The 26,838-nt window shown below is 49.7% G+C and overlaps 6 protein-coding genes across 6 annotated transcripts; 5 read left to right on the top strand and 1 right to left on the bottom strand.

Moving 5' to 3' along the window:
- The first annotated feature begins 1,134 nt into the window (after positions 1–1,134).
- GGI43DRAFT_405125 (uncharacterized protein) lies at positions 1,135–7,730 on the top strand. The gene has a single exon (XM_083205992.1). The coding sequence runs from the start codon at positions 1,877–1,879 to the stop codon at positions 7,664–7,666; it is 5,790 nt and encodes a 1,929-aa protein (XP_083060423.1). The 5' UTR covers positions 1,135–1,876; the 3' UTR covers positions 7,667–7,730.
- Positions 7,731–12,396: 4,666 nt separating this feature from the next.
- Positions 12,397–14,877, bottom strand: GGI43DRAFT_44265 (Zn(II)2Cys6 transcription factor). The gene is made up of 6 exons (XM_083209842.1): positions 14,501–14,877; positions 14,368–14,442; positions 14,004–14,306; positions 13,704–13,931; positions 13,602–13,638; positions 12,397–13,540 (listed from the first exon to the last, which is right to left on the bottom strand). Exons 1-6 carry the CDS (start codon positions 14,533–14,535, stop codon positions 12,503–12,505), a joined length of 1,716 nt encoding a protein of 571 aa, XP_083060422.1. The 5' UTR covers positions 14,536–14,877; the 3' UTR covers positions 12,397–12,502.
- A 1,438-nt stretch (positions 14,878–16,315) lies between these two features.
- Positions 16,316–17,046, top strand: GGI43DRAFT_405119 (uncharacterized protein; the record flags this gene model as incomplete). The annotated part of the gene is made up of 1 exon (XM_083205991.1): positions 16,316–17,046. A coding segment is annotated over exon 1 (163 nt), but the record flags the coding sequence as incomplete, so codon positions are not given.
- A 2,614-nt stretch (positions 17,047–19,660) lies between these two features.
- GGI43DRAFT_44238 (uncharacterized protein) lies at positions 19,661–20,400 on the top strand. Its single transcript, XM_083209840.1, has 2 exons — positions 19,661–19,880; positions 19,948–20,400. Exons 1-2 carry the CDS (start codon positions 19,747–19,749, stop codon positions 20,204–20,206), a joined length of 393 nt encoding a protein of 130 aa, XP_083060420.1. The 5' UTR covers positions 19,661–19,746; the 3' UTR covers positions 20,207–20,400.
- Positions 20,401–22,556: 2,156 nt separating this feature from the next.
- Positions 22,557–23,543, top strand: GGI43DRAFT_44153 (uncharacterized protein). The gene is made up of 3 exons (XM_083209838.1): positions 22,557–22,886; positions 22,944–23,303; positions 23,371–23,543. The coding sequence occupies exons 1-3, from the start codon at positions 22,865–22,867 to the stop codon at positions 23,373–23,375; spliced, it is 387 nt and encodes a 128-aa protein (XP_083060419.1). The 5' UTR covers positions 22,557–22,864; the 3' UTR covers positions 23,376–23,543.
- Positions 23,544–24,670: 1,127 nt separating this feature from the next.
- GGI43DRAFT_405115 (uncharacterized protein) lies at positions 24,671–25,560 on the top strand. The gene is made up of 2 exons (XM_083205990.1): positions 24,671–25,055; positions 25,204–25,560. The coding sequence occupies exon 2, from the start codon at positions 25,221–25,223 to the stop codon at positions 25,467–25,469; it is 249 nt and encodes an 82-aa protein (XP_083060418.1). The 5' UTR covers positions 24,671–25,055; positions 25,204–25,220; the 3' UTR covers positions 25,470–25,560.
- Positions 25,561–26,838: the final 1,278 nt, after the last annotated feature.

Genomic DNA, 26,838 nt, shown 5'->3' with positions numbered 1-26,838 from the left:
GCTCTACCCAAACTTTCTGGCGGTTTTTTGTGTGTTTTTTTTTACCACGCCCAACCAAATAAATTTTGAAATAAATTTTAACAAAAACTTTCGTGGTTTTCCCCCCCCCCCCCCCCCCCCCCTTTTTTTTTTTCTTTTAAAAATAATTAAACAAATTAAGTACCTACAAGCATATTATTCTTGTGAGGCACTTCTCTTGTGTGAGAGACACTTTAAAATTTTCACAGCACCTTTAATCCTCCGAAGTTCTCCACCTGATGCCTTTTTTCTATACTTTCACAGCATTTTTAACTCTCCCCAAGGCAATACAGTGTTCTTTAATAGAACTGAAATTGAACATTATCTTAGAGAGAGTAAGATTATACTGTGAAGTCAAGACCTAATTAAAAAGTTGTATTCCTAATTCGTTGTTGCCTTGTGGAGGGTTGAAAATGCTGTGAATGACGGCTGAAGGCGAAAAGCAGCAAAGTGGAGAAAGAAAACGCACCCCAAGTACCTTTTCACAGCATTTTCAATCCTTCCAAGGCCATATTAAAGCTCAGCCTTGTTCAAGGATACTACTTACCCAAGAAGCTACATCATCATGCTTCTTTATTTACCTCGGAGTACATAAAGGCGCCATTTATTCTGCGGAAATCTACTGCCACCCCTTGGTTGTTTTATGTCTATTAGAGTCAATCTGATGGCGTCGATCATCGCAACTAAGCAATACAGCAGAAAATCTGCTGCAATCTTGCAATCTAGCGGTAAACTCAATGATCCTCATGTAGCGCTAATATCCTTGTGATCGCCCTTGTCACCTCATTCGGCCAGCTTCAATTTCAATTAAAGAAAAACAACAACAAACACAACAAAACAATCCAAATCAAGGCAGAGTAGGTAATCAGAGCTATCGCGTCCATGGATCCTCTATCAGCTACAAAAATAGCCACCAGCCCATTTAGTGCTAGCAGCACTAACCACAAAGTCCGTAGTGGTGTCCTGCGAAAAAGCAGGGCCGCCTCTAATTGGCCACGGCCCGGCCCTCCCAGCGCCATCAGTGGCTTCAGTGACGCTCGAGCTGTTCCAAATTGTTGTTTACTGCTGTTTTTAGAGGCGACCCCGCTGGTTACTGCGGCACCCAGCAGGCAATTTGGAGCAGCAATTTCGAAGCTTAGACTATGGAGGTGCCACAGCATTACCAGCAGCGTAAGCACAAGCGGCCAAGCAGAGCCTGTAATCATAAATCATAGTAGCGGGCAGTCAATCGATTGACTCGGACTCGCACCTGTACATACTCGCACACGTTGTGTGGCACAGACGTCAACGTCACAACATCCGTCTTCCCGCTGTCGCTCATTTTGCTCCCCGCGCTCCCTATTCCGCCCTGTCGATACCCTCCAACTCAGCTTGAACCTGGCGACTTTTCTCTCGACTTTTCTCACGACGTTTCTTTTTTCTCCTTTTCGTTCCTCTTTCCTCAGAAGCACCTACGAGGCTGATACAGCTGGCCTGGAAGCTTTGAGCTGTCGAGCTCAGCTGTCATGCGCAACGACCAACGCGATACTACGTCGAACAAAGAATCTCCAACCATCGATGCGAATAGAATGTTGCTCAAATGAAGTGAGTAGCGCAGTGACAGTTTGCGGCTTGTGATTCTTGCGCACCAGCCCATTTCCCCAGGACGAGTGCCATTGCGAATAAGCTGATGCCTCTTGGGCAGCTTGGGCAGCTCTGCTTCCGTCTTCACGTCCAACGCCATTAGATCCGGGTTCACACGTTGTATGCTGCGCTCTCGTGGCTTGGAATCGCTGCATTAGCTAGCCTTGTTTTTGCTTTCTATCGTTTGCGGTGGCATTGGGATTAATGGTGTAGATGTCGAGCAGATTAATAGACTATGACCTCGCCAACCGATTCCAGTAGCGAGAGCTCCGCGCCATCCAACCCTACGAACCCAAACGATATCCCTAATACCACCGAAGATGGCAAAGTGGCAGACGACAAAGCCACTCCTGGAGAAGCCTCCAAACCGGCGGCGGGTGCGGGAAATCGTCCACGGGCAAACACTACGAAAAAGCCAGAGCCCCCTACCTTACTTCACGACTTTCTTCTGGGGCGGCCCTCCCCGGCAAGACTAGAAGCAGACCGCAAGCGACGACAAAGCACTGGCACAGTCAGATCAGACATTCGACATGATATGAAACAGAACATGGTGCGGAAATTACAGCAGCCAAGCGGTGTCAATGACAGGGTCAAAGCATGGCAAAAGGCCAACGCATCCGCCATGGCGGATGCCGATCCAGAAGATTTGGCAACGGAGCCGACGGAACTTGCGTTTGCTGGAGAAGAGGTGGAAAGCGTCACAGAGGAGGATCGAGTTCGAATCAAGATGAGGCAGAAGAAGAGACCACCTAAAAAAGTAGTCGTCCATAACAACAACAAGACTGATAACGAGCCAGAGAAAACGCCTCTTCCCCCTCCTAAGAAGAGGATCGTCAGCGACGACAACTGGGTCAGGCCAAAGGTTAGGAAGCCTTCAGTTGTTAGAAAGCCTTCGGTTCGCAAGGTCTCGCCGCGTCCTAGGAAGCCGAGCAATCCGACGCCTCGAGTTCCAAATGGCTTTGCATTTCGAGCAGTACCCAATCCGTCTTTTCAGAGTAAAGTCAAAGCATGGGCCGAAAAAGTTGTGACACCGCCTCCTCGAAGCTATAGAGGCTCATTTTCTTCGGAATTATCGACTTCCTCCGAAGATGAGGAAGAATATAGCGATGATGAAGAAACAGAAACCGAACTTACTGCGAAAAAACCTCTTAAACCTAGCGCAGATGATAACGACGGGATTCGTGTGCGCCCAGTACGAAAAAAGCAAACCGATGACGATGGAATTCGAGTTACTCCGGTGCGAAATAAGGAGCCAGAAGATGATGGTATTAGAGTCAAGCCTATGAAACCTTCGTCAGCTGCAACCCAGGATGATGGTATTAGAGTCAAGCCTATGAAACCTTCGTCAGCTGCAACCCAGGATGATGGTATTCGAGTTAAACCTACGAAACCTCCGCCATCTGCAACCCAGGATGACGGTATCAGAGTAAAGCCAATGGCCGACACCAGGTCGGAACCCGGGGCACCACGCCAGAGGAGCAAAACTGCGGGTGCTGCACCTAAAAAACATACAATTGATGACTTGATCAAGGCAGTCGAGGAAGCAACCCAGTTATCAATGTCGGATCGCGATACCCCGGCTCAGAGGACCCAGCAGAGACCTCAATCCGGCGTGAAAAGGATTGGGACGAAGGGTCCCAATGTTAGAGCCAAATCGGTAGACGTCGGTTCCCGCGCCAGAGAAATTCTGGAATCAGACTTGGGCACATCCTTATCAAATAAATCTTTGGCTGACATTTCGGGGGATATCCCTGTTGGACTTTCCGCCTTTAGTGAGTTGGATTTGACTCAACGGGGCGCTCCTAAGAGCAGACCAAAGCAACAGCCCAAGCGCTCAAAGATGGATAGAGCCGCGAGCCTGAAAGTCATGCCGAACGTACTAAAGAAGGTGGTGGAGGAGGGTAGAAAGATTATTCAAGATCTCAATGAACCTCCGCGGCAGGCTGTACCCAACAACCCTCCTAGCATTGAAAAATGGCTCAACAACACTGTTGAGCCTTATGATAAAGACAAAAGGCCAGAGTCACCTACGTCTACATTAACTGACGACGATGACGATGTCACTATCGGGGAGACCACGCCCAAAAAGGCAGCACCTAAAAGGTCAACACCTAGAGAGGCAACACCTCGAGAGACTAAATCTAGGGAAGCCTCGTCCAAAGAAACCACACCTAAAAAGACTAACCCTAAAAGGAAACCTTCAGCAGAGACGAAGAGCTCAATGGCGTCTGATTCACGTGTAGTCTCCAACGTCACCTCTGATCTCACTTCCAATGTTACTTCCAGCGTAGAAACAACACAGACAGAGGAGACTGTTCAGAGTACCCCTGGCCCTACAAACTCAACGCCAAAATCAGGGCCATCAAAGGTGAAAGAGCTTTCCAAAAAGAAGTCATCATCCTCAGATGGACTGAGGAGGAGCCGAGCTACGAGAGATTCACAGTCTCAGTCAAAATCAGGAAGCAAGAGGCGGCCATTCCTTGGCGCCCTAAAGGAAGCTTTTCAAGGAGAATCTGCAGAGATTGCGAAGCCGGTAAAGAGCTATCAGAGCCACGAAGAGCGCCGAATCGAATCCGAATCTTCTGAGAGTGAAGAAGAGCTTGACGCGGATTCCCAGTACATGCAATCCAACTCTGATTTGAGTAGCTGGGTTACAACAGACACGCGCACAAGCACTGATCGGGATTCATCTGTTGTCAGCTCATCTGTTCATAGCTCAAGAGGAGCTCCATATATGGCCGGGCCGCGCCTCCGACCCCCTACAAAGGGCCAGTATGAACTTTCGACAATCCTTTCTGCTGGTTCCAGTGTTAGCCATTCGGAAACGGAATCAGATGTGACAGAATCTACTCTCACTCGATCAAGGACAGTCTCAAAGTCGACAGACCCAGGAATCCCACAGCGGCAAGGCTCAGGGCTTAAAAGAAGGCTAACAAAGCACTCTGACCTGGTTTCTGTGCTCTCTTTGCCTGATGATAAAGATGTTCCCCAAGGAATCATGAATAGCAGGTCAAGACCGAGCTTACGAAAGGCTCGCGGCTTGTCTAATGATGTAACTGCTGATGATTTGCTGAAAGAGTTCGCCGATGATGAGAACCTGTATCAGCGCGAGCTCAAAACTTTGGTCGATGGCGTGGTGCCCGTGCTTCTCTCACACGTGGTAACCGATACTTCTGGAAACTCTTCCCCCAAGGTCAAGGTTGACACTACATCCAAGGCAGTCGTCGATATGGGAATTGCCCTCGAGAAGCTCAAAACCGCACATTCCAAAGCTCCTCTTACAGATATTCGCCGGATGGCTAACTGGGCTCATGGTGTTGTCCCACTGTATAACAACTATTTGAGTGTCTGGAGGCTGGGCTTCCAAGACTTGGTAATTAATCTCGCGCCGCGACGAGGCGTAGCAGAAGGGGACGACTCCCTTCTTGATGCCCTGCCAAGAAACGCAAATGGCGATCTAGTCAATGATCAAGGAGAGCGGGTGGCTGTCGCCTACCTCTTGAAGAAGCCGCTCCTCCGCATAAAACAAATGGCTAGGTTAATCGTTTGCGTTGACCAAATGTATACCTCTCCCGATACTAGCCAGCTAGTCAAAGATTTTGAGGCTTTGCAAGAAAAGGCACGCCGGCGCCACAGAGAGGAGGTTGCTAGGATTATTGATGAGGAAGCCATCAACACGGATACTACAAGAGCTCGAGACCTCCGAACGCTTGGCCCAACCAAGTCCATTGTTATTGAAGTAACCCGTCAAGTCAGCGCCAAGGATATTTTTTCGCTTGATATTGCCCACTCCAACGGCCAAAGGTTGGAATGTCAGGTAGAGCTGGTGCACCGGGACAATCAAAGCCTGGCTGGAGATCAAGGAGACCTCCTCATCCGAGAAGTGGGAGATGGCCGACGTTCATATCTTCTTTTCCCACCCATTTCTATGTCTCTTGTCTCTGCTCGCTCAGGAGATGGAAAGCTGGATCTGGTACTTATGGTTCGTGGCAACCACAATGGGAAGCCATGGCATGAGCTGCTCAATCTATGGGCAGATGAAGAAGAGCAGATCCTAGACTGGCTGGATATCCTACCTTCATCCCCCGTTCCACCCAGAGAACCTGAACCCAGTATCCTGGATGAATCCGAGCTTGGGCCAGGTAGATTGCCTGATGTTCCAGTTGGAGTCCAGAGCATGCTAAGCGGGACATCTCGATCCGAAATCACCGACCAAGATGATTCTGGCAGCGAGCTATCAGCTCCACCGACTCCTACCCGAGCTGCGCCTGGGTCTCCTGGCAGAGAAAAACAAAAGACATCCGCACAAGATGTTGGGAGGTCCGGTTCTTCTAGTTCTAAAACAATTCCCGTCATATATCATAACGACACGCCACCGCCGCGACCGCCTATTCATCGAACTCTTAGCCCCACGCCCCAGCAGACAGCAAAGTCTCAGTCACTGCTTCAACCGCCTGTTGACCACCACGTCAGCGGCGGGATTAAAAGAATACGCTCCTCTCCTCTCAAGCATGAGTACCTACCTTCCGAGGTGTCTTCTGCATCTGGGTTATCTTCTTCTGCTGTATCCTCGATAGTGGAAGAAGGAGAGGAAACGGAAACAGAAGGAGAAGATGACCTGTCTGAGACAGAGTCCGAATCTGAGTCCTCTGACGAAGAAATGGAGAGCATTGATGTCCCTCAGACTGAGCTTGGCTATAGCATAAGAGAAGATGAGCGGAGAAGAGGCTCTTATGCTCCTTCATGGACCCCATCATATGCGCCCTCATATACTCACGGATCTGAAGTCAGCCTGACGCCGTCCAACTCCGCTTCTCAAGCCGGTCTTCATGGACGAAAGCCCTCGTCAGAGGATGGTAGTATTGCAAAGTCGGGGCGATGCCTAGCCACCATCTCTAGATGGTCTGACAAGGGTGCTTGGAAGGACATTCACCCTGATCACTGTTCGATTACTGTTTCCGATGGTCTCATCGAGGCATTCGCTTTCAGAGATAGCAATTATACCCAGATGGATGACAAGCCCATCATCGCACTGGATCTCACTCCCCTGGTATTGATTCGACAGAGCACTGCGGTCGATCTTGAAATCAGGTCTTCAATGCAGGCCCATAGCAAGCTGGCACCAGTCTACCAAGGAGGCAACTTCCGTTTCCGCTGCTTGAACGGCCCTGATTGCTACCTCCTCTATACGGCCGTGCACCATGCTCGTCTCAATAACCAAAAGTATATTCAGCTCGAGAGCGAGGCCAGATTCAGAGGCTTTGGAGAGCGACCAGCTCCTCCTCAAGATGGAGACACGAGCAGCCGCCGCCGTACCTGGTTCGGTAGGAAGAACAGCTACCGCAGCTCGGTCAGAGCGCCTTCACAGAATCAAGATGGAGCCAGTACTACGCCGTCCACTGCTCTATCTGCAACCAGCTTCCTCAAGAAGCTCACTCTTGTTGGAAATCTCTCATTCAACCTTGCGCGATCATCAGTTGACAAGCGCGGCGGCCGAGGCGGAGGCGGCAACAATAGCCTCTACGGATCTGGCTCTTCATCAGGATACGGAACGCCTCGATCGCCATCTGTGAGCGTCGACCATAGCGGCGAGGGACCTGTGAATATTGACGCTGAGAATATTCGTATCCGGCTACATCTTCTCGTCTCGTCTGCCAAGTGGGAAGACTATGGTAACTGCACCCTGCAAATCCGCCGACCGCCTCCTGGTTGGCGTCAAGCCCTCCGAGCGGACCATGGTCTCGAAAAGAGAGTCACAGTTACGACTATACCAAAGAAGAGCTCTGAGAAGGTGATTCTCCTACTGGATGCTGTTCTTGGAAGTGGATGCTTCACACCTATGGGCAGTCGAGGTATCGTCTGCGGTGTCTGGGAGGAAGTCAAGAGCGGCGATGGCGTCATTGGTGGTGTTCCAGCAAATGGAGCCACGGGAGGAAACATTAAGAAGTGGTGTTTCCAGTTTGCCAGCGTGGCTGAAGCCGGTTGGGTGATGCGACTGGTTCACCAAGAGGTCATTACCACATGATCGAAATGATATCTGGATCAGAGATATTTCAAGGCCAACATGGCCGTGTTTTTTTTTTTTTTTTCCGCCTTTACTTTATCAGCTGGGCAAGTATATTTGCTTTTATATCATTCATATTTTTTTTTTTTTTTTTTTTTTTTTGGTATCCAATTTGCTATGAGCATAAATACCACGCCATTTGTATTAGTTTTTGTTGCTGCTATATCACCGTGGCCACATTATATCCCCTATTTCGCCACAAAGCGAGGAATTAGATATCTGTATATACGAAGAGCATCTGTATTTAAACGGAAAAGAGGTCATAGGGATGGGGGAGGTGGTGGGAGAGGCGATGGTGGATGAGCCTTTTATATTTTCTTTCTTTCTAGATCCCCCTTGAATGTTCAGATAGTAGTGGTGCATAAGTGGATGGTACATCATTTAGCTGGACTACACATCGCTGTTTAGAGACAGCTCGAATAAAGTTAGAATTATGCTATAAAGAGTGTTGTTATTGTGATGTATTTGAATTATGTTCTATCCAAGCCATAGCAGACGTCAGTCTACATACGGTGTGTAGTAAGCTAGTATGTATAGAGCATGTCGTTATCTATGCAGTATATCAGTATATACACAGTATGTCAGCATATATCCAGTATGCCAGTACGGATACGTATATGTTGCTCACTACGTGGCCTTGGTGCACTGTTGCACTGTTTCCAAACGTCACATCAATCATAAAACTTCCCACCATTGTACCTAGCTTTGTTCCCATAAAAAGTATGTTGGCTATGGATAATGTATCAATACTTGCTTTGATCGATGATCTTCCTAAGCCGGGATATCCCGACCCAACCAACCCAGGATCCCCCAAACTCCTAGGATCGGTATATCAGCCACGATTACTACCTGAAGACTTGCTTAAACCTTCATTACGGCACTTGCTATGAAAGCAAATCATATTTCCTAAAATAAATCAACTAATGACCTGCAAAGCAGCCCCGTCTCTCAAAATAGCACATCTAGTTACCATGTTACCTGTCACCTTTGAAAGTTTCCGAAGGCCCATTTTACCAAAAAGCAAGATGATTGGTATACCCAAACCTAAGCGCTAAGGCACGGCTCGGGCGATAATTGTCCCTCTGGTTAGCAGGAAGTTTTTTTACCAATGGACCTGCTTGGAGCGCCTGTGGTATGGCAACTCCGCCTCCTTTTAGCAAAGCGGCGTTCACCGGAGCGGCTGGAATACGAGGGAACCGACGAGGGAGCGCAAGATGACTCGTGTGTGTATGAAATTTGCGTGCCTGAAGACGGATAGTAAACTAACAAGGTTTGGGACGTATGTTTCGATTCCTTTAGAGGCAAAGATGGATAGTAGCTTTTGACGGCGGAACTTCTAGAGGGCGTGTCCGATGTTGTAGCCAGGGGGGAAGTTGTTTGCGTCTTTCAGTGGATCTAAACTAACGGAGCTGCAGGCCAAGTGAGTAATTATGAGTTGTCTTTCGAGGTCCTATTGGTCCGGTACTACATGATGGCAAGTCTTTCAATGCAGATCAGGAGGCGAAGAATTTCCAGCTTGGATGAAGCAACGCCATGCTTCGGAGATCAAACTGAGTTTAGGAGATACAACGTTGCTTTGCAGAATATCCCAAGGAGAAAGAAGAGATATGATTCCTGTAAAGACTCCTTAATATAGATCTCTCAAGGGTACAGCGTTGAGGTTTCCAATAGAGTTGCAAAGAAGCAATATCAGAAGTCAACCTTCTAATAATAGCGAACAGGGGAGATAAAGGAAGGAATATTCGTGATTCTAGAAGCCACCAATCCTTTACTCTCTCGATCTAATCTCCTTTTGAGCTTTGAGCAACTCGTATCGTAAACTCCGACGTGTTTATGCTCTGCTTTCTTTCAAAATCATCTTCTAAGCAAACCAAACTAAACTCCTAGAAAATAAGCCAAAAAGAAGACCCTGTAAAACGTTATCACCGAAAACATTTGAAAATAATTTCTCTATACGACAAGTTAACAAAGAATAGAAACTCTCATTTCTTTTCTCTCTCTTTTACGAAGCTATTCTAGTAGTCCTGCCAAGTCTACCTAAAAAAAGACCGCAAAACCTCGTATTTAGCTGGCCCTTCCTCGCCCCCAAAACAGCTCGCGTCTCATAATAGGAAAAACCCGCCCCGTCGAAATTGATCAAAGAATTTACGTCTATTTGCAAGAATAAAAAAAGTTTAGGAACATATAGTCTTCGTATTATTGCAGGATATCTCCAAGTATGGTGTCTCCCCTCCAAAAAATGCATAAACACCAAAATAAACTTGCAGCTCCATCATCGCCAAAATAAACATCCGCCCACTCCCTTTCCCAAAACAGACCTAAAACATAAAAAAGATTCCACCCCTCCCATGCACGCTTTTATGCTCAATTATTTTCTTGTTCCTCTTCGTATGTGTACATACGGTTACGAGCATATACATAAATAGATACCTCCCCCCAATAACAACCAACCAACCCCCCCTGCCACCCATTTCTCGTATTCACAAGCGTCCCCCAAGTCGAAAAGCCCACACCCCGTGGACTGGCTAGACCTAGAACGGCGCAGATATCCGCCATCGCCTAACTAATCCCCAGTCAAGCTGGTATCTTTTGTTCTTCATCTTTCCTGTCTCCCCGTTTTTTTCCCTTGCAGATATTCCCTCTTGACCCCCATCCCGTTTTCCAGTCTGGGCCTCCGTATCATATACAACATGCCCCCAGTCCATCCGATCAGGGCCCGTAAGAATGTAGGAAAGATGGTTAAAAAGGTAATTGAAGGGATTTGGCCGTTACGGGGCACGCCGTTGCCACACCCTCCACCTCACCGTTTCGTCTTCGCCAAGGATATGTGTGATGTGTGTGGTACCATGCTGCAAGAAAGGGAGGGGGCCTTATTTTGCCGCCGTGACCTACTGCAGGCGAAAGAGAATCTAGAACAGGGCGCTTAGTATGATGGGGGACAAATCTGCCAAAAGGAACTATTAGAGCCAGCAAGATGAGTTTAGTTGGGGTAACAGGGGCTGGGCTGGGCTAAACAAAAGGCAAGATAATGCAGAGTCAAGGGGAATCAACCGACCAACAAGCCACTCCAGCCCAGCCCAGCCCAGCCCAGCCCACTCTCTTCTTCAATGATTATCCGATAATACTGGTAGTATAGTTCAAAGATTATCCGTTGATACTAGTGGTTCAAAGATTCCCCGATAGTAGTTGTCCGAAGTAGGCATTTCGTACCTTTGGGACCCTGGGGACCTGAGCAACCAGGGCCTTTCGACGTCGGATTTGTGCTGACACCTTACTTTCGCTGACATAGAATTCGGGTTTACAGATAGAATAGATCATTAGTTCCGGAACAGACATGAGACAGGAACGGATAGAGAGAAAACAGAACGAGTAAGAGGCTAAAAAATGGCATCAGTAGTTATCCACAAATTGAGACTTTGCCAAGAGATCATACCTTGCATAGAACACTCAGCCAATCAGGTATTGAAGACACAGGGATGCAGAACTTATACGGCATGCTCTCTTGATGGATCAAAGTTGGGACTCAGGGCATACACAGATAGACATATTCGAACAAGATAGTATTAATCCAAATTCAGGTTGCCACTAGAGGCAGTACGTGAATTGTCCACAATCATTTTCGCAGCAGCATTTCCCAAAATCTTTGCAACAACTATTAACATTCATCCACGCACATCTGTCTCATACACGCTCCTGATTCATCACTGGCACTTTATGCCACTGCTCATCCACCTAACATCCAAGCTGCTTTTTCCAGAAATAAAACAAAAGTCCTAATACAATCAAAATTCAATCAAAAACTTCTCTCCCGCCGTGTGTTCATTTGAACGCCGCGAAAACGCCATATTCTATCCGATAAAATGTGCGTAACAGCACAAAAATAACAGTCGCTATGCAGTGTGATATTCAATTCGCCCTATTACCATTTTTGTATATCCCAATAAAGGAGTGACTCTATGTCGACCTGATGTTCGTCATAACGTAATAATTTCATAAAGGAGTGTGTGTGATCCGGAGGATCCTGGGTATCTTCGTCTAAAGGATTGTCGATTAAGCTGAGGTATCATTTCAAAAAGGAGTGTCGTGTATTAGATAATACATTAATAGTTAGTTGGTAATTATTCGTGTCGTTAAAGGATTGTTCTGTCGAGATCAACTCGAGATTGTAAAAGGAGTGTCGTCGGGCGTTGGGCTCAAGCAGGCTGTGGCTGACAGGAGCAAAAAAAGGAAAAACAAGGCCCATTCATCGTAGTTGTGTTGTTGTATGGTAGCGAGCGTCTTAAGGAATGTTGTACATTTGCGTCTGTGTTAAAAATCAAGAGAAGAGGAGGAGAAGGAAGCAGATGCCAGCTGCGTCGGGTTGGTTGTCCATAGGAGGAGGAGGATGAGGTTGGTGAGGCTCGTCGCGGAGCAGTGCAGAAACCTGATGATGCCCAAGTGCTACTCCATCAAACCGCTCGCTGCTTGCCTTTGCCTTGGGGCTCCAAAGAACTCGGGATTAAAGGCGCGCGTGATAGCGGCGATGGAGGGTGTGGCGCGGAAGACGCCGAAGCGGTTTGGCGGTGTCGGTGATACGGCTTGCTAGACAGCTGGACTGGAGACTCGGGAAGAGGAAGCATGCCGAGCGGGTCCTGGAACTGGTATGGTGATGGCGATGGAAGTGGCGGATGGGATGGCGCCATTGTCGACGAACCATCTAGAGGCGGATACGCTGATGTACTGGAGTTCCTGGGTGGCAAACGGTCAATTCCGATTGTGCTTCCTCGAGCCGGGGTTGGAGAGCCGGATGTGTGTGCCTTAGATCCACACGGGCTGCTGGGGAGTAACGAACCCGACGCCGTAGCTACTGCTGTAGTGCGCATCCTCGAAAACGGGCGATTGGCCAGGAGGAAAGCTTCGCATATCATACGCACCATACTCTTCCGAATCACTGTATGCAATGGAGGCCTCAAAGGTTGATGATGCCGGGCTGTAGGAGCCACCAAAGGATGGAGAGGGGACATTCAGATACTGCTGGTGAGGGTAGGGAGACGAGATGACCAGCGGACTGAGCGACCCATGGGGAGCAGGCGCGGCAGGGCTGTTGAGCATTGGCATCTCCTCGGCGCTGTAACTGAAAGCCGGGTTTCCATATGGCATGTAGGACTCCGTTGCAGGGACCATTGGGGGCACCTCCTCCAGATGATGGAAGTTGGGTGGATGGAACGTGGGGAACGAAGGGGTCCTTTGCGGACTCATCCAACCCATGCGAGACCGGAACTCACTGACGGTATCAATGGGAAACTCCATGAGCGTGAGTGGGGTCTGGTAGGTACCCTTGATAGTGCTCGCGACGTTGATGGACATGAGACGCCGCGCAATCTCCTCAATGGGGGTCATGGACAGGCTGCCAAAGTAAGCCGCACCAATCTCGGGAAAGAGACGCTCCATCAATAAAGCCACGGTGTACAGGTGAGCGATAGCAACCAGGGAGTTAGCAGAGGCTTGGTGAGACTGGAGGTATCCGACTGGAACCCAGAAAAGCCAAGTCCTCAGGGGCTGGAGGCGCTCAAACTGCTGGGCAATGGACAGAGTGGGGCTGATCTTACGAGAGCCCTTGAGAAAGCTGATCAAGTGCTGCATCTGAGTGGTGTCTTCCTTGTAATGCTTCAGATGAGCTTCCACCTTGATGACTTGCTCGAGGGTTCGCTGATAGGCCTCAATGTCGTCCTTCCGCGGCTGGGTGGGCTTGTGCTCAGGGTCCGGAGAAGCAGGGGCAGTTGGGAACGTGCTGCTCTCAGCAATAAAGTCTGTGAACTCAGACTCGTGCTTCCATGGCTCCATGGCATCAATCACCTAACGGGGAAAGTCAGTACAGTGTCATGTAAATGCGCTAGTAAAAGAAAGGAAAACGTACCGTCGAAGTACCCTGCATAAGCTGGGTCCAGCTGCGCCTGTAGAGGAAAATCCAGTTAGCTATACACTGCTCACGCAGAGATCGCAGGAGAGCGATACTTACCAATCCGTGGCCTGCCACGACAGCACCAGAGATGCCGCAAGGATAGCGTCAGACGTATCGCGAGAGAATGAGCCAATAGCCGCATGTAGACCGCTCAAGGCTTTGCCCTTATGCTCAAAAGCCATGCTGCCGACTAGAGGGCAGTCGGTCAAGAAGGCCAGGTGCATGGCGGAAAATGCCAACAGCGCATGCATCACATAGGGAGTAGTGGCTCCGATCTTTAGCAGACTGGAAACACCAAGTCAGTGTCTGGTTGAACAGTGTGCTACCAGGGGAAGGATGGTTCCTATGAAAACTTACGTCGGGATGTGACGCGTCCACAAAGTGAAGTTGTTGGCGCCAAAAGCCTGCAGCTGGACGTACAACGAGGTAACGTGGTGAATCAAGCGGAGATCCTCAACGGAAAACATGTGAGGCATGGGAGCTGGATAGATGCCGAGCGAAGGGAAGGGGAACATGCCGGTCCTTCGCCATTCGTCAATGCAGGCTTCGATTTCGGGAGTCCACATGAGATCGGGCTTGTCTGGCGTGGTTGAGCGACCAGCATCAGGGACCTGCACGTCGTTGTACGGGCAGCGGATCTTGTGCTTGGTGCAGTTGCGGCTGGGAGCATGGCGTTAGCAAAAAGAGGCATCCAGCTAAAATCAGAATAGACCAAACTCACCATTGAGGAAAGCTTTCATCACAACGGATGTGGCGACGCTTGCATGTATCACAGCCCTTGCGAGACTTGGTGTGACTGTTCAGAACTATGTCAGCTGATGCGCAGAAAGCGAGCAGAGAAGAGGGATACAAACCTGCGACGAGGAGGACCACCGCCAGGGCCAGCCATTGTTGATAATGGAAAAGTGTTGAGGTTTGTGACAGGTAAGAGAAAACACAGCTTAAACGGCTGTGCTTGAAAAGCGAGCGAGTTGTGATGCTGGTTTACTTGGCTGTCGTCCCAAATACTTGGTTTATCAAGCTATAGCTGTGTTGAGCAGTAGCTGGTGTCGATTAATTTTGCTGGATCCTTGCTCCAACGTTCTCTTGAATAATAACAGTAGCGATTGAATATGGCGTATAAAAAGTTTTTCTCTCCCAAACTCTTAAAAATTAAACGTAAAATTGTTTTGGTCGTAAAGAGATATTTTTTATAGTTTTTTTAGTTGTTTATTTGGTAGCGATTGTGGATAGCGATTGTGGTGGTGCGAAGAAAGAAGCTCTTTTAGATAGACATTTACGGCGACTTCGAATTCGGTCCTAGAGGACTTAAGAAACCCGCGACTAACAGCTAGTCTTGATATTTCGAATGTTGCGCAGTTCGAAAAGCTCAGACGTGATTTGGTGTAGCTGAATAAATGTATTCCGTGCAAGAAAGATTTTGATTTATCGATTCAGATAAGATCTCTTCTTTGTGGTTTGATGATCCGGAGACTTCGAATAAGATAGTGGCGGCGGAGTCGGCGGATAAAAAAGTTGCGGCGGAAGTGCGGTTGTGGGGAGGATCAAAAAAGCGAGAGCACCGGTAAAAGCGAATGACAGGAGTCAACGAGGACTTCCTAGGAGCGAGAGGAAAGGTGGAAAGCGAATGTGGGAGAGCGAACGTTGGAATCGAGAAGATTTGGAGTGTTAAGACCAGGGAGAGGGAAAAGAGAGGGGAGGTGTTGGGGGACTGGGGAATGTTAAATAATGGCGGCGGCATCCCACCGGACGCTCAGCGAGCTCTCCCCAAGCGTGCTGTGCTGTGCTGTGCTGTGCTGCGGTGCGGTGCCTGCTGGGCTAGGCTGGGCGCTACGCTATACTGCGCTATGCTACAGAGGGCAATCGAGCCCCTACAGGCGGCCACTCAGCCATGCCGGCTGGCACTGTACCAGCACAGGTACAGGCACGAGTACAGGTACAGGTACAGGTACCGACGCAGCCTACCCTGGCCCCGGCCTGACCTCGCCGAACCTGTAGCGCTGCTGCTAGCTGCTTAGATCCTTCCAGTCTGAGCGTTGGTGCTAGCGAGAGCTTTGCTCGTCCGCCGACGTGGTAGAGGCCCATTAGGCTTAGCCCGGCAGGAGGCTACGGGTACAGCAGGTACTTGTCCTTTGACAAAAGGCCCCTCAGCAGCCATGTCCCGCGACTGACGGGGGTGGAAGGGGGTGCCACGCGCTGTGCGACTCGGGGTTTTCAGGTGGTGAGTCGTAGCGATTAGTGGGGGGCTTTTGCACTTTGTCTGCTGTTTACTGTGCTGTTGTCAGGGCACATGGTGCAGCGCAGTGCGGTACTGTACACGCAGCATTTGATGAGGTGGTGCCAGTGCCCAGCTCCAATAAGGTTGCCAGTAAATAAGGTAGTTGATAGGAGCACAGTAAGTACTTATTATGACGCTTGCCAGAGCACACAACACACCTGCAACTACCTGCCCGCATGTAGACATCTGAGACACACAGCATGGAGTGTAAGCGGGCATAATCACAGGCAAGGGACCAGTCGGCATGTTCTCAGTGCCAAGAACACAGCATTTGCCTGCAATAATGAATAATGGCCATGAGGAGACGGGGGCGGCAGGGCAGGGCAAAGCAGAGCAGGGCCTCCGGCCGGCACCGCAGCGGAGAGGGGGGGCGAGACGGGTGATGGGTGATGGACGATGATGCTTCGTACGAGCCAGCAAAAGGCACTGGACAGTTCGGGCTAGGGGTGTGACGGCCTGATGAGGCTTGGCTCCTGGACACAGCAAGCCGCCCAAGAGGCATGACGCACATGGCACGATGCCCACAGCACCAGAATTAAAAATAACAACTGGGGCGAGCCGTCGGCCTGGTTTGGCCACAAGGGTGCGGGCAATGTGGGGGATGGAACCAGCACCCGCCCAGCGACCGCAGACGTCGTTGCTTTTTCTCACCCTGACCTCGCGGGCTTAGGCTTTTTGGGCCAGACGCCATGGCACAGCGTTAGTTGGGGCCGGCCTTTTAGCTCAGGGTGAAACAGACTGCGCGATTCGACGCCATCAGGCGAGCATCAGATGCTTGGCCGGCCGGCCGTGGTGCCAGCACATCTGGCCTGCGGAATTATTTTCTGCGTTGTGGGAGCGAGGCCCCCAGAGCCTTGTAAAGACGCTGCCATTGGAGCCTTTTTTTTCTCTCTTCCCTTCGTATCTATGACTTCCCTTCGTATCTATGAAATGAGATGAGAAGAAAGGGACACACAACTATGCTATTATTATCAAGCCCCAACTTGCCCTTTGGCTCACACTAGCTATGTCGAGCGTGCACTCCGAAGAGGATAGGAGTATTTGAGTTTCATGATAATTCGCCCCCCATCATCCCGATATGCGGCAGCCCAAATGCTAAACAGAGAGCTGGAGATGAAATGGAAAGCCTATTTGGCAGCAGTGAGCGAGCAGAGTTCATCATAGTCAACTAACTATGTATTGTCTTAGTGCTAGCGCTGGTTGACAAGCTGCCTAGCCGAAAAGTTTTCGGGAGCCAAGAGCTTAACTCGGTGGCTTCCTAAGATGAGATGCGCCCACCAGAGGCCAGAACCACTGTCCACCGCTGGCGAGTGGGTCCTTGTCGTCACAGGCTGCTACTCCCGGAAAGCGCACCTGCACCACGCATGCACATGCAGCCTCTAGCATTGCACCGATTAGCTCTTGCAAGAACCCTAATGCTAATGTATATGCAAGCCTATATGTGGCTAGCATACTGTCAGTACTGCCTCTATACATCTACGGGCACCTGTCAGTCTATTGTGCAGGATGGACCAGCCAGGTATTGGTTGCACTTGCCGTCTGACTTGGCATCACGCCGAACCCTGCCTCCTTCTCTACCTCAGGAACTTACCTACTTCGTACCATGGGTAAGCGCAACTCAGCAAATATCATTTAGACTCATGCCACCATTTCAGGAAAGCAGCCGTCTATAGTCGCTGCAAAGCCTGCCTGGTTCCTTCCTGATTCCTATCTGTCTGCTGCACTGCTTATTACAGCGTGAAGTTTAGGCAAAGACACTGGTCAACTACATATGGTACTATCACTACGGTAAGTACAGTAGTGGCTGCAAGCCAAGCGACACCTGCCAAGCCTAGCCCACAGCAGAATGGCAGGAAGGTCCAGTGCAATTAACCCGCAGCGTACCCACCAAATACTGGAGCGGCTGTCTGAAAAAGTCGGCAAGTCGGTTCACCAGCACAAAGTGCTAGCACTAGTACTTTTTACAAGTGACTGCGTCTAGCGCCTTGGCCGCCACGGAGCCCTCGGCTGCCGCTGTATGCAGAAATGCCGCCAAAGTACTTCGTACATACATGCGGTTTCAATCCTCTTCCCTGTCGACCATATTGAGTCCATGTTAGGTAATACCGGTCAGAGCTCCGTTGACCAGGAGGCCCTGAAAGCCGATACTCCATTTAATGCAGGAATGCTGGCATAATGTGATGCACGAATAATAGTACCTTCGATGTATGCTGTCAGGTGGTGTTCCGTGCCGCACTCCACGCGCCAGCGCGCCACTCTCGGCGTAAATCCAAACGACCGGTTCATCTTTGGGTTTTTGAGGCGTCGAGGCGAAGCCCTCTCAGCTCCTCCATCGCGCGTCTCAAAGCGCCTACAACGGTCAGTGCACAGCAAGGGGGCGTTTTGCTTGCTTGGTATCCCGGTTGAGGTTAACGTTACCAACAAATTGCCCTCGTACTGCCCGTGCTATATGGGGATTATCCAACTGCCAGGTACCGTGTCTGCTTGGAGGGATTAGGATTGCTGTCACGACAACAACATCTGCCGCTAGACGCAGTCACGGCGATTATCCAGCGGCCTCGCCTATCTCTCTAATCAAAACGGCTAGCCAGGGCCGCAAGGTTGTCAGTGATTGGGTCTCCGACATGTCGGTGCCAGGAGGCAAGTCCATAAACAGTAGTAACTAGCAAACAACTGCCGTATAACCTTGCATGCTAACATAGAAATATATCCAGACTTGGTTGGCGCGTTGCTTGAAGCCAGCTGAACTCCAGGCCCTGGTCTTCGAGAAGCCAGGAAGAAACTTGGCGGCCGTCTTACTTGTGCTTCGTCCATGCAGATCCTACCGCGGATATCGGCAGCGTGCCATTGACACATGTACAGTTACACTTATCGGCCGAGCAAATCTATGGGGCGACCGCACGGAGCGCATGTACACTGTACAACTGACATCTCCTGTCAACTGGCGATCCCGAACCGTGGTCAATGTCGTCAACGGACGGCGGTAGCAATAGAGCGCACAGGCGCGGCATATTACTACCGGGTGCTATTAGTAGTATATCCGTGCTGGCGGAGCGCATCTCGTAGCCAAGCAAGCACTGACCTGACCCCCAAGCCAAGAGGCTATATCGAGTCAGTTATCTAAACCTCAGCCTGCCGTCCTGAATAGGCTACTTGTCCGTGCAAGCGCCAATGTGGTTGGCTGGCTGGCTGGCTTTACAACTGCATAACATCTCAGCCACTCTCATCACTGGCCCCGCTCTGGTCAAGCGCGTTCCTGATCTACAGGAAATGAGCGAGAGCCTTTGTCTCTAGTCAATCGTCCCATCATCTAAAGATACGAGGTCACACTCTTCCTCCAGCAACTAGAATAGCTTCTTAGCTCGGCATTACACTTAAAATTCTTCACACCAAAGCCGAAAAGCCCTGGACCCTGGATAAGCCCCTCTATATCGCGGCCAGGATGCAAAGCTCGGTTCTTCATCCGCTGCCCCCGTTAAGCAAAAAGCACGTCGACTCGGAAAAAAGGGTTCAAGTCGGAGGCAGCCAACGGCAAATGTACCTATTGCCGTCTTTGACTAGCTTTTTCCATATTCCAAAGTGGAATCCCCAGGGGAAACATCTTCAACCCAGCATGGAGGGGCAGCGCCGCCAATTATTGCAGCCGTAGATCCGCTGCTCCATGCTGTCAGTCTACATCTAGACACCGAAGATTGGCGGATACTGGTACACTTCTCAGCCTTTCGACGGATTTTTTTTCGGCTGGCCTTGCCCACTCATAAAGCTCCCAGCGGATAAAACTGTCGATAAAAAGGGGCACGTGGTTTAGACAGTGACCCGCCTATGAAGCGGTATTGTGAAGTGCTCTCTATTTCTATGGCGTCTGTTGTCTTGCAGCTTTCAACAAGCCAAGTACAGTGTCGCCTTGCAATAACAAGAGATACGGGGATGGTCCCCGGCTTGGGTTGCCAGTCAGAGTGAGTGTCCTAATCAATACAGTAGTGCCGGACCAAAGCCATCAGACTCAGAATAACGTCAATATAGCAGGTTGTTACTGCTATTATTATCACCATTACTTCCGTTTTTAGTAATGTTTCCCTCCGCACTATGCTATGACGGATTACCAGAGCATTTCCAATCATACGATGGAAGCTCTCGAAACGATGATACATTCAGGCTCAATACTAGGCTATCCAAGCCTCTTCTAGGCCCGGAGACGTGCTTCACGGGCCCGCTCAACCCCCCGAGCAGAGCCCAGGGCATCTCCAGGGGTTACTACCACCATTCTCAGGAACAGGTATAGATCTAATTTATAGCGAGATTATCATGGATTGCGAAGGAGATTCTAAAACCTCGTGTCCCGAAATGGTCTTCTGGGGCTCCATTAATCCGCTTTCTACGCTAAGAATAGCGGCCACCCCTTTTTAGGCTGGCGGATTCGGGGTCCTCAGCCAGTCTCACTAGCCACAGGATTTACTCAGAACGCTGAAAGCCGTGCTGCAAAACCTCATGATAACTAAGGGAAGCTTGAGTTGCTACCCTAATAGGCTATACCTATGTCCGTGAATAGAGATCATTACAGCTGAAGCTTTCTAATATTAGTGCTGCTGCTACTGCTGCTGCTATAATCGAAATGTGGGATTTTATTGTCATCCGTGTAGGGTCTGCTCTGCCTGTCATTGGCTGTATCGTCAAGCATTTACGAAGTACGGAGTACGAATGCATTGAATTGTCTTCATCGACGAATCCTGCCGGTGAGATGCAATAGCCAACCACGAAGCCGTATCGGCCAATTCTTTTTTTAGCACGAAATCGCAGCTATAGACGTTCGTCGCTTTGATTGGCTTCATGGCGCGAGGCATGGAGGTTAACCTGCAGGAAGACGCTGGTTTGCTGGGAAGCTTTCTCATGCAAAGCACAGCAACGGCATTGGCGGTTGCAATATGGAGCACATGGTGGCCCACAAAATGTCAATTCCACTCAAATACTACTCCGGACTTGCACTTCAAACGAGGATTGTCGATTGAAAATCGCCGTCTAGTCCTGAATCGACGATGAGGTCCGATGAGATGGCGACACGACGAGTCAGACAGCAGCAGGCAGTGCAAATCGAACATGACTATGGGGTACGGCCAGCTGGCACTTTTGGCTGCATCCGAGCATGAAGTCGCCCTGACAAGGTTGTACCAGCACTCGAGGTTTTATGCGGTATAGGAAACAATCCCGAACTCCTGGGCGGCATAATTAACCACAGCCTCCTCATTGCCCAGAAGGGGTATTATGCGATGTGACAAAGGAGGGAAAGCCTGTAGTGCATCCATTCTTGCCGCGACTTACACAGCCTTATTTCACTCTGCATGAAACGCCACAACAAAGCATACTGCCCAATACTTTTGCACATATCCTGCTTTTAGCTGAGGGCGGTTTATGCTGCCACCAGAAAACACCACTACTGGAGACAGGCCACCTCCTCAGAAAAGAGGACCACAGACCTTGGAAAGCGCCGAGGCTCTTAAAAGTGCCGAGACTTGTGAGGCATCTCAAATGACGTCGGTTTTTGATACTCAAAGAAGCCTATGCGCTGATCTCTTGTCTGTCGCTGAGTGTAGCGTCGCTGATAAATTCCGTAAGTGTGGAACAGCAGCACGCACTATACTGGCAATAACCTTAAAGCCCATGGCTAAGTGAAGCTAGCAAAAAGCTTCCAATGTTCCTGTCGCCAAGACAAGCGGGCCGAAAGAGAGCTGACAAACGAGGGCAAAGCCACAATCGCACACATAACGGCTGGGGGGAAATAATACAAAAAAAAAAAAGGTTCACCAAAAAATTAAAGAACAGAAAAAAAAGGCTGACAGTATTACTCCGTAGCTTAAGTAAAAGAAAAGAGGAGCCCTGCAACGTTTCATAGCTCGCCACCGAGACCTACTTGCACTTGGCTTCGATCTCGGCATCCTTTACAGCGAACACGTGTGCACTAACGGGCAAAGTGGTGTCTAGCGAGCGAGTACCCGTCGCCTTATTGCTAAAGATATCATTCTGCATATGCCTGGCCTTTCCACTTACAAATCGGTATGACAGAAAATGGCTGGAGCGTCACAGGCTCTCACAGCCTGCTTAAGCCGATATCCGGACGCATCTGGCCCGGCGACTACCTAATACAGTACTCTGTACTAGTCGATAATAACACCTGTGATGGCCGTGTGAATGGCGGGCACAGGTACAAATGTCTTCGAGTTTGTTTTGAAACCGCCACTCGCGCCCTCGCAGCTAGGTACTGGTACTTGACTTTTCGCTTTATGATCGATCTAACCTTATGATTTTTTACCCGACTAAGGCTTGAATAAGATTCTATATCTCCGGAGTAGCTGCAGTAAGAGTGTTACAATGACTGCAAAGTGCTCGTGAAATGCACATATACACGTGCTCAGGCTGTCCTACGTTTCTTCTCCCCACGAGAAGGATGTTATTTACATGAAAAGAAATGAAGAAATGGTAGAAAAAGTCACTGTCTATGCTAATCATTGAGATTGCGTTGCCGTCCGACAGCGGGATGTACCCTATGACAAGGATGTGCGATTACGTACTTTGGCGATAGCCGAGGGCATGGGATTCTGGGCCGCCACAGCTGGATCCCGTCTCCCCCATTATTGCTTGGGCGATGCGGTCATTATCTCACGACTGGCGGGATAACACGTCTTGGACGCATATTGGGGTATCCTATCAAGAGGTGCCTCAGCTCGCTTGGCGATGGTGCACCACATGAAGCGGTGAGAAAGGAAGCCCAAGCCAGCCACAAAAGACGGCAGAACTATACTCGCACAGCATTTTTCGATAGTTTGGTTTCTACGAGACCATGTACCACTTAATACTGTTTGCCGATGCTGGTTGGCTCATCCTACCCTGCAGAGTTGAAGAATCGAGTGCATGATGGTCTACATGCGCATGCACAGTGATCTGTTTGATGCGACGCCCCAGTGTGGAATGTCAGCGCGTAAGCATCCTCTTTTCTATGTTTCTTGCTCACTGACTGCATTCACTAGTAACATTACTGCTACTGGATGGCGGTACCAGTAGAACCATTGCCCTTAAAAAAGTCAACGAGCCTAGAGTGCTGGGGCGGGTGTGTATTAACTGCTGGCCAACAGAATCGATTACAGCCATTACATATGCAGCTCCTCCGACATACATGCGTCTACCACAAGATGACGGAAGTCCGCCCACGCACCCTTTCGACGGGCTGCTAACGGTATTTCGGGGTGGGAGAACTTCTGGGAAGCTGGACCCCTCAAATGGTACAAAGCAACTGGTGATCACAGCCGCAGACGGTCCGATAGCTCTTGTCTGGCGCTGCGTCGTTTGGCCTGGTAGTTGCAGCGAACCCTTATCACAAGAGACACTGTGTATGACCACAGCCTCAATATGCTCATCTTAAAGCCTCCGGATGGCCTAGTACTAATGGAGCGATAGTCTGACATGCTGCACAGAGCGCCGAACGAGCCGCTGTCGCCCCTGTGTCCCTGCCGTGGAATTAATGCGAACTATACTCTGCAAGACAGGCAGAATCATCTGTTCCTGGCGGGCGAGCCTGAGGATCGCCTGTGATCGGCACAAAGTTTGGTCAACGAAGCGGCCAGAATGGGCAGCTCAGCCCGCTCTTCGTCTTTGCGGGGAGTGTCAGCCCCCTGGCAGAATCTCAGCTCATCACCAACACCCACAGAGACGGCGACGAGGGCTGTGAAGGAAAGTAAATGACAAAGCTCAAATAGTATGGTATTGCGCGGGGGAGAAGCCTCCACTCTTAATCCCGATGTGCTTGTATGGTATTATGACGAAAGACCAGCAAATTGGACCATCCTCCCTGCTCCTCTCATACCTCCGCCTCTCTCCTCGTCCTGCACGTTCTTTTGCCGCTGCGGCGTATGAGTGGCCGAGCAGCGAGCTTCGACAAAACCTTCGGTGGTGTACCTAAATATAGAATAACCCTAACGCGGTGCTAACGCAGCGATGGTGTGGTACTAATGAGGATGGGGCCGTAAAGTACTCATACCTTTCTTTTCTTTTCAATATTTTTCGTTTGGGCCTCGTGATATCACAAGCACCACCGCTACCGCTACTACTAATTGAGGGAAGGCGAGATGCTGGGGAGCTGTTAGGCAGACGATGCTATCCTCTACGCAACGAGTAGAACCAGAGACGGACAATTTGCAGACTCCGCAGCGAATATATGGAGATGCTGAGCCTGATATCCACAGCCGCGAACTTACTTTCAGCATCACATGGAGAAATGGCTTTGGTGGCGGCTGCGCATATGATAAAAGTCAAGACAGGAGCTTTTCCCTCGTTTGTTGGCTCATCTGAGGGCTAGCGGACAAGTTGCTCAGAGTCTATGGAAATCGCTTATGCACCCCGGTTAACTATCTGGGCTAGATTCTTGAATAGGTCCTCGGTCTAGGCAACGCTAGCATCGTCATCGGCATGGATATCCCTGGGGCTTGTTATCGCAGTGCCCCCATCATGTCTCTCTTCCTACGTGAAATCATTGTGTGGAGACAAGGCAAATACCTACAAGCAATACTGCGCAAGTAGTGGTAGCCTGTGGTAGCTGCTTACATCTCATCTGCTGACGAATGGTTTACCACAGTCCATCTAGTTTCAGACCATCTGCAAGGCGATTAAGATGCCATTTCGTTTTAGGGCCGCCGGCCACCTAGGCTGATGGTTAGCGATCGGTTGCTAAGGTTATCTCAATAATTAGAGTCGAGCTAGTCAAATGAGCCGCTCAAATCAGCACAGTAGTAGAGAGATATCAGTACTTCGTACATCTACAGTTGTTTCAAACAACAAAAGCTACTTCAAACGATCTGCTTCGTTCTGCTCACGGAGCGCTCTGCTATCAAACAAAGGCAAATTGCCAGGCATGGATCTGGTGCACGTGGTGCAACCTGTCTGATCGAGTACACCATATCCCAATACAGAGTGCTCGCAATGAAAGTAATATTTCCGATTCCCTTGGCGATATGGGGCGAAGTGAGTTTCGACCGGCGAGGACTAAATCTACGTGGAGCGCACCCACTACTCGCGAGTACAAAAGTGCGAGACCCAGAGCCCTATGCAAGTCTCGACTTCATTGCGTTTGGGCGGGTACCCGGTGAGTTTGATCATCCAACTTTTCTCCATAGCACACGCAATATGAGTCCTTTTCATCAGTAGTCGTCGCTAATGCATGATAGGCGAAATGTAGGTTGGATCCGGAAAGATTTGTCCACAAAATCTACCCGCTAAAAGATGCACATGTAATAGTAATCTGAACCCCTAAGATGAAAATGGGTCAATACAGCTTTCCATGTTATATCCTCGTCTATTTTCTGGTGGGCCAGGTTGGCCAGTCCACCTGCAGACTCAGCAGCTTGAGCTCCCCGATTTGCGGGATGACGGGGATCGATTGTTTTCCTCTTTCTCTCTGTGGAAAATATCAATCTCGATATTACTACCAGTATCTACTAATATCACATAATCCTATGCTCCTGGTTGATCCGATCCCTGGCGGACCAGCAAGGATCCTGTGACTGCCTAATCAGGTAATGCTCATGTCTTGCCTTCTGAAACATACTTGAACAAGCGCTGACAGGTGAGTTCAGGCAGATGGGCGCTGTTTCAACACTCTTTATAACATGTATAAGCGATTTGAGCTTTTGCCGTCCCTTCTCGGAGCATTCACGTACGTGTGGGACACGTTAAGATTCGGGACTTTCGATTTTGCCCCTTGACCGTGGTTGCGTCGGGGTTGTTAGTCGTGTGATCCGGCACTACGTGGATACTAGCTGTGCATTTCTGCTAATGAAATATTAAAGGCTAGCACAGCGCCAGCCAGGCCGTATTAGCTGCTGGCCAGATCCAGGCAGCCAGCCGCCCTCTCCGTCAACGCCCTGGAGCAACAGCTTCCCATTGAAGTCAACGATAGGATGCCAGCGCTCCGTCTTCCTCCAGCTTGCATCATGCACATGTGGCTGTCACTCCATGAGCTAAGAATAGCATCGGCCATTTGGCAATGGCGCAGCGAGTAGCCGTTTGCGATGGCGCGTGAGCCGAGAGTGCAACCCTCTCATGGGGGCGTTTCTGCATCTACCCAACCGCCTCTGCCATCTCACCACGTTATGCACTCAAAGGGCCATCACCTGTATTACAAGCGCAGTGCATGGCCGATTGGAGCATGGAGCAGCGAGGACAGGCCACCGGCAATGATGTGAGCCTGTCGATGCCTTCGGCAGTCCATCAGAGATACAGTGTTACTACCACTGCGACGTACTCTCATATGGAGCACGCCCGGATTTCTACTTCAACGCCCCCCGTCGTACGCACATTTTCTCGCTTACTTACGGGGTACTGGTACTAGTAATTAGTACAGAGCGGCTTCTTCCCCGGCGAATTACTAGCTGAATTCTCGATCAGCGACGTTAATTTGGAATGGGCTGGAGTAAAGCATCCGCTTTGAATTACAACTGTGAAGCAAGGCGCAGTTATACGACAGGGAAGGAATGGACATACTGCCATGCAACCATATCTTGTGATATGAATGGAGCTCTAACACATCATGCTGGTCCCAGAAAAGTTGTTTGTTACCTGGCTGGAGACAGAGAAGTTTGCTCTGACTCGGTACTTGAAAGAGTCTCTCTTCAAGAAGTGTGAAGTTGATGAAAAAGAAAGGGCAGTGCTGTGCAAGGGGCATGTGCACGCATCATATCATCCTTGCTCGTTTGCTTACCCATGCTCACAAGCCCTGCTTGTTTTCTTTCTTTTTTTTGCTCTTTTGAGACAGTGAACGTCAGTAAAAGTGCGGATGCTGCGGTTGGCTCGGAACTTTAGATAGGTATGATGATGAGCGCGGAGTATCTTTTTTTCTTCTTCCCTCCTTCCACGACAGAAGAGCAACGTAAG

The sequence above is a fragment of the Trichoderma evansii genome, assembly GCF_050947405.1.
Source record: "Trichoderma evansii strain SZMC 28006 chromosome Unknown GGI43scaffold_10, whole genome shotgun sequence".
NCBI lineage: Eukaryota > Fungi > Ascomycota > Sordariomycetes > Hypocreales > Hypocreaceae > Trichoderma > Trichoderma evansii.
The sequence above is the reverse complement of the archived record's forward strand: the minus strand, read 5'-3'. Positions and strand labels throughout refer to the sequence as shown.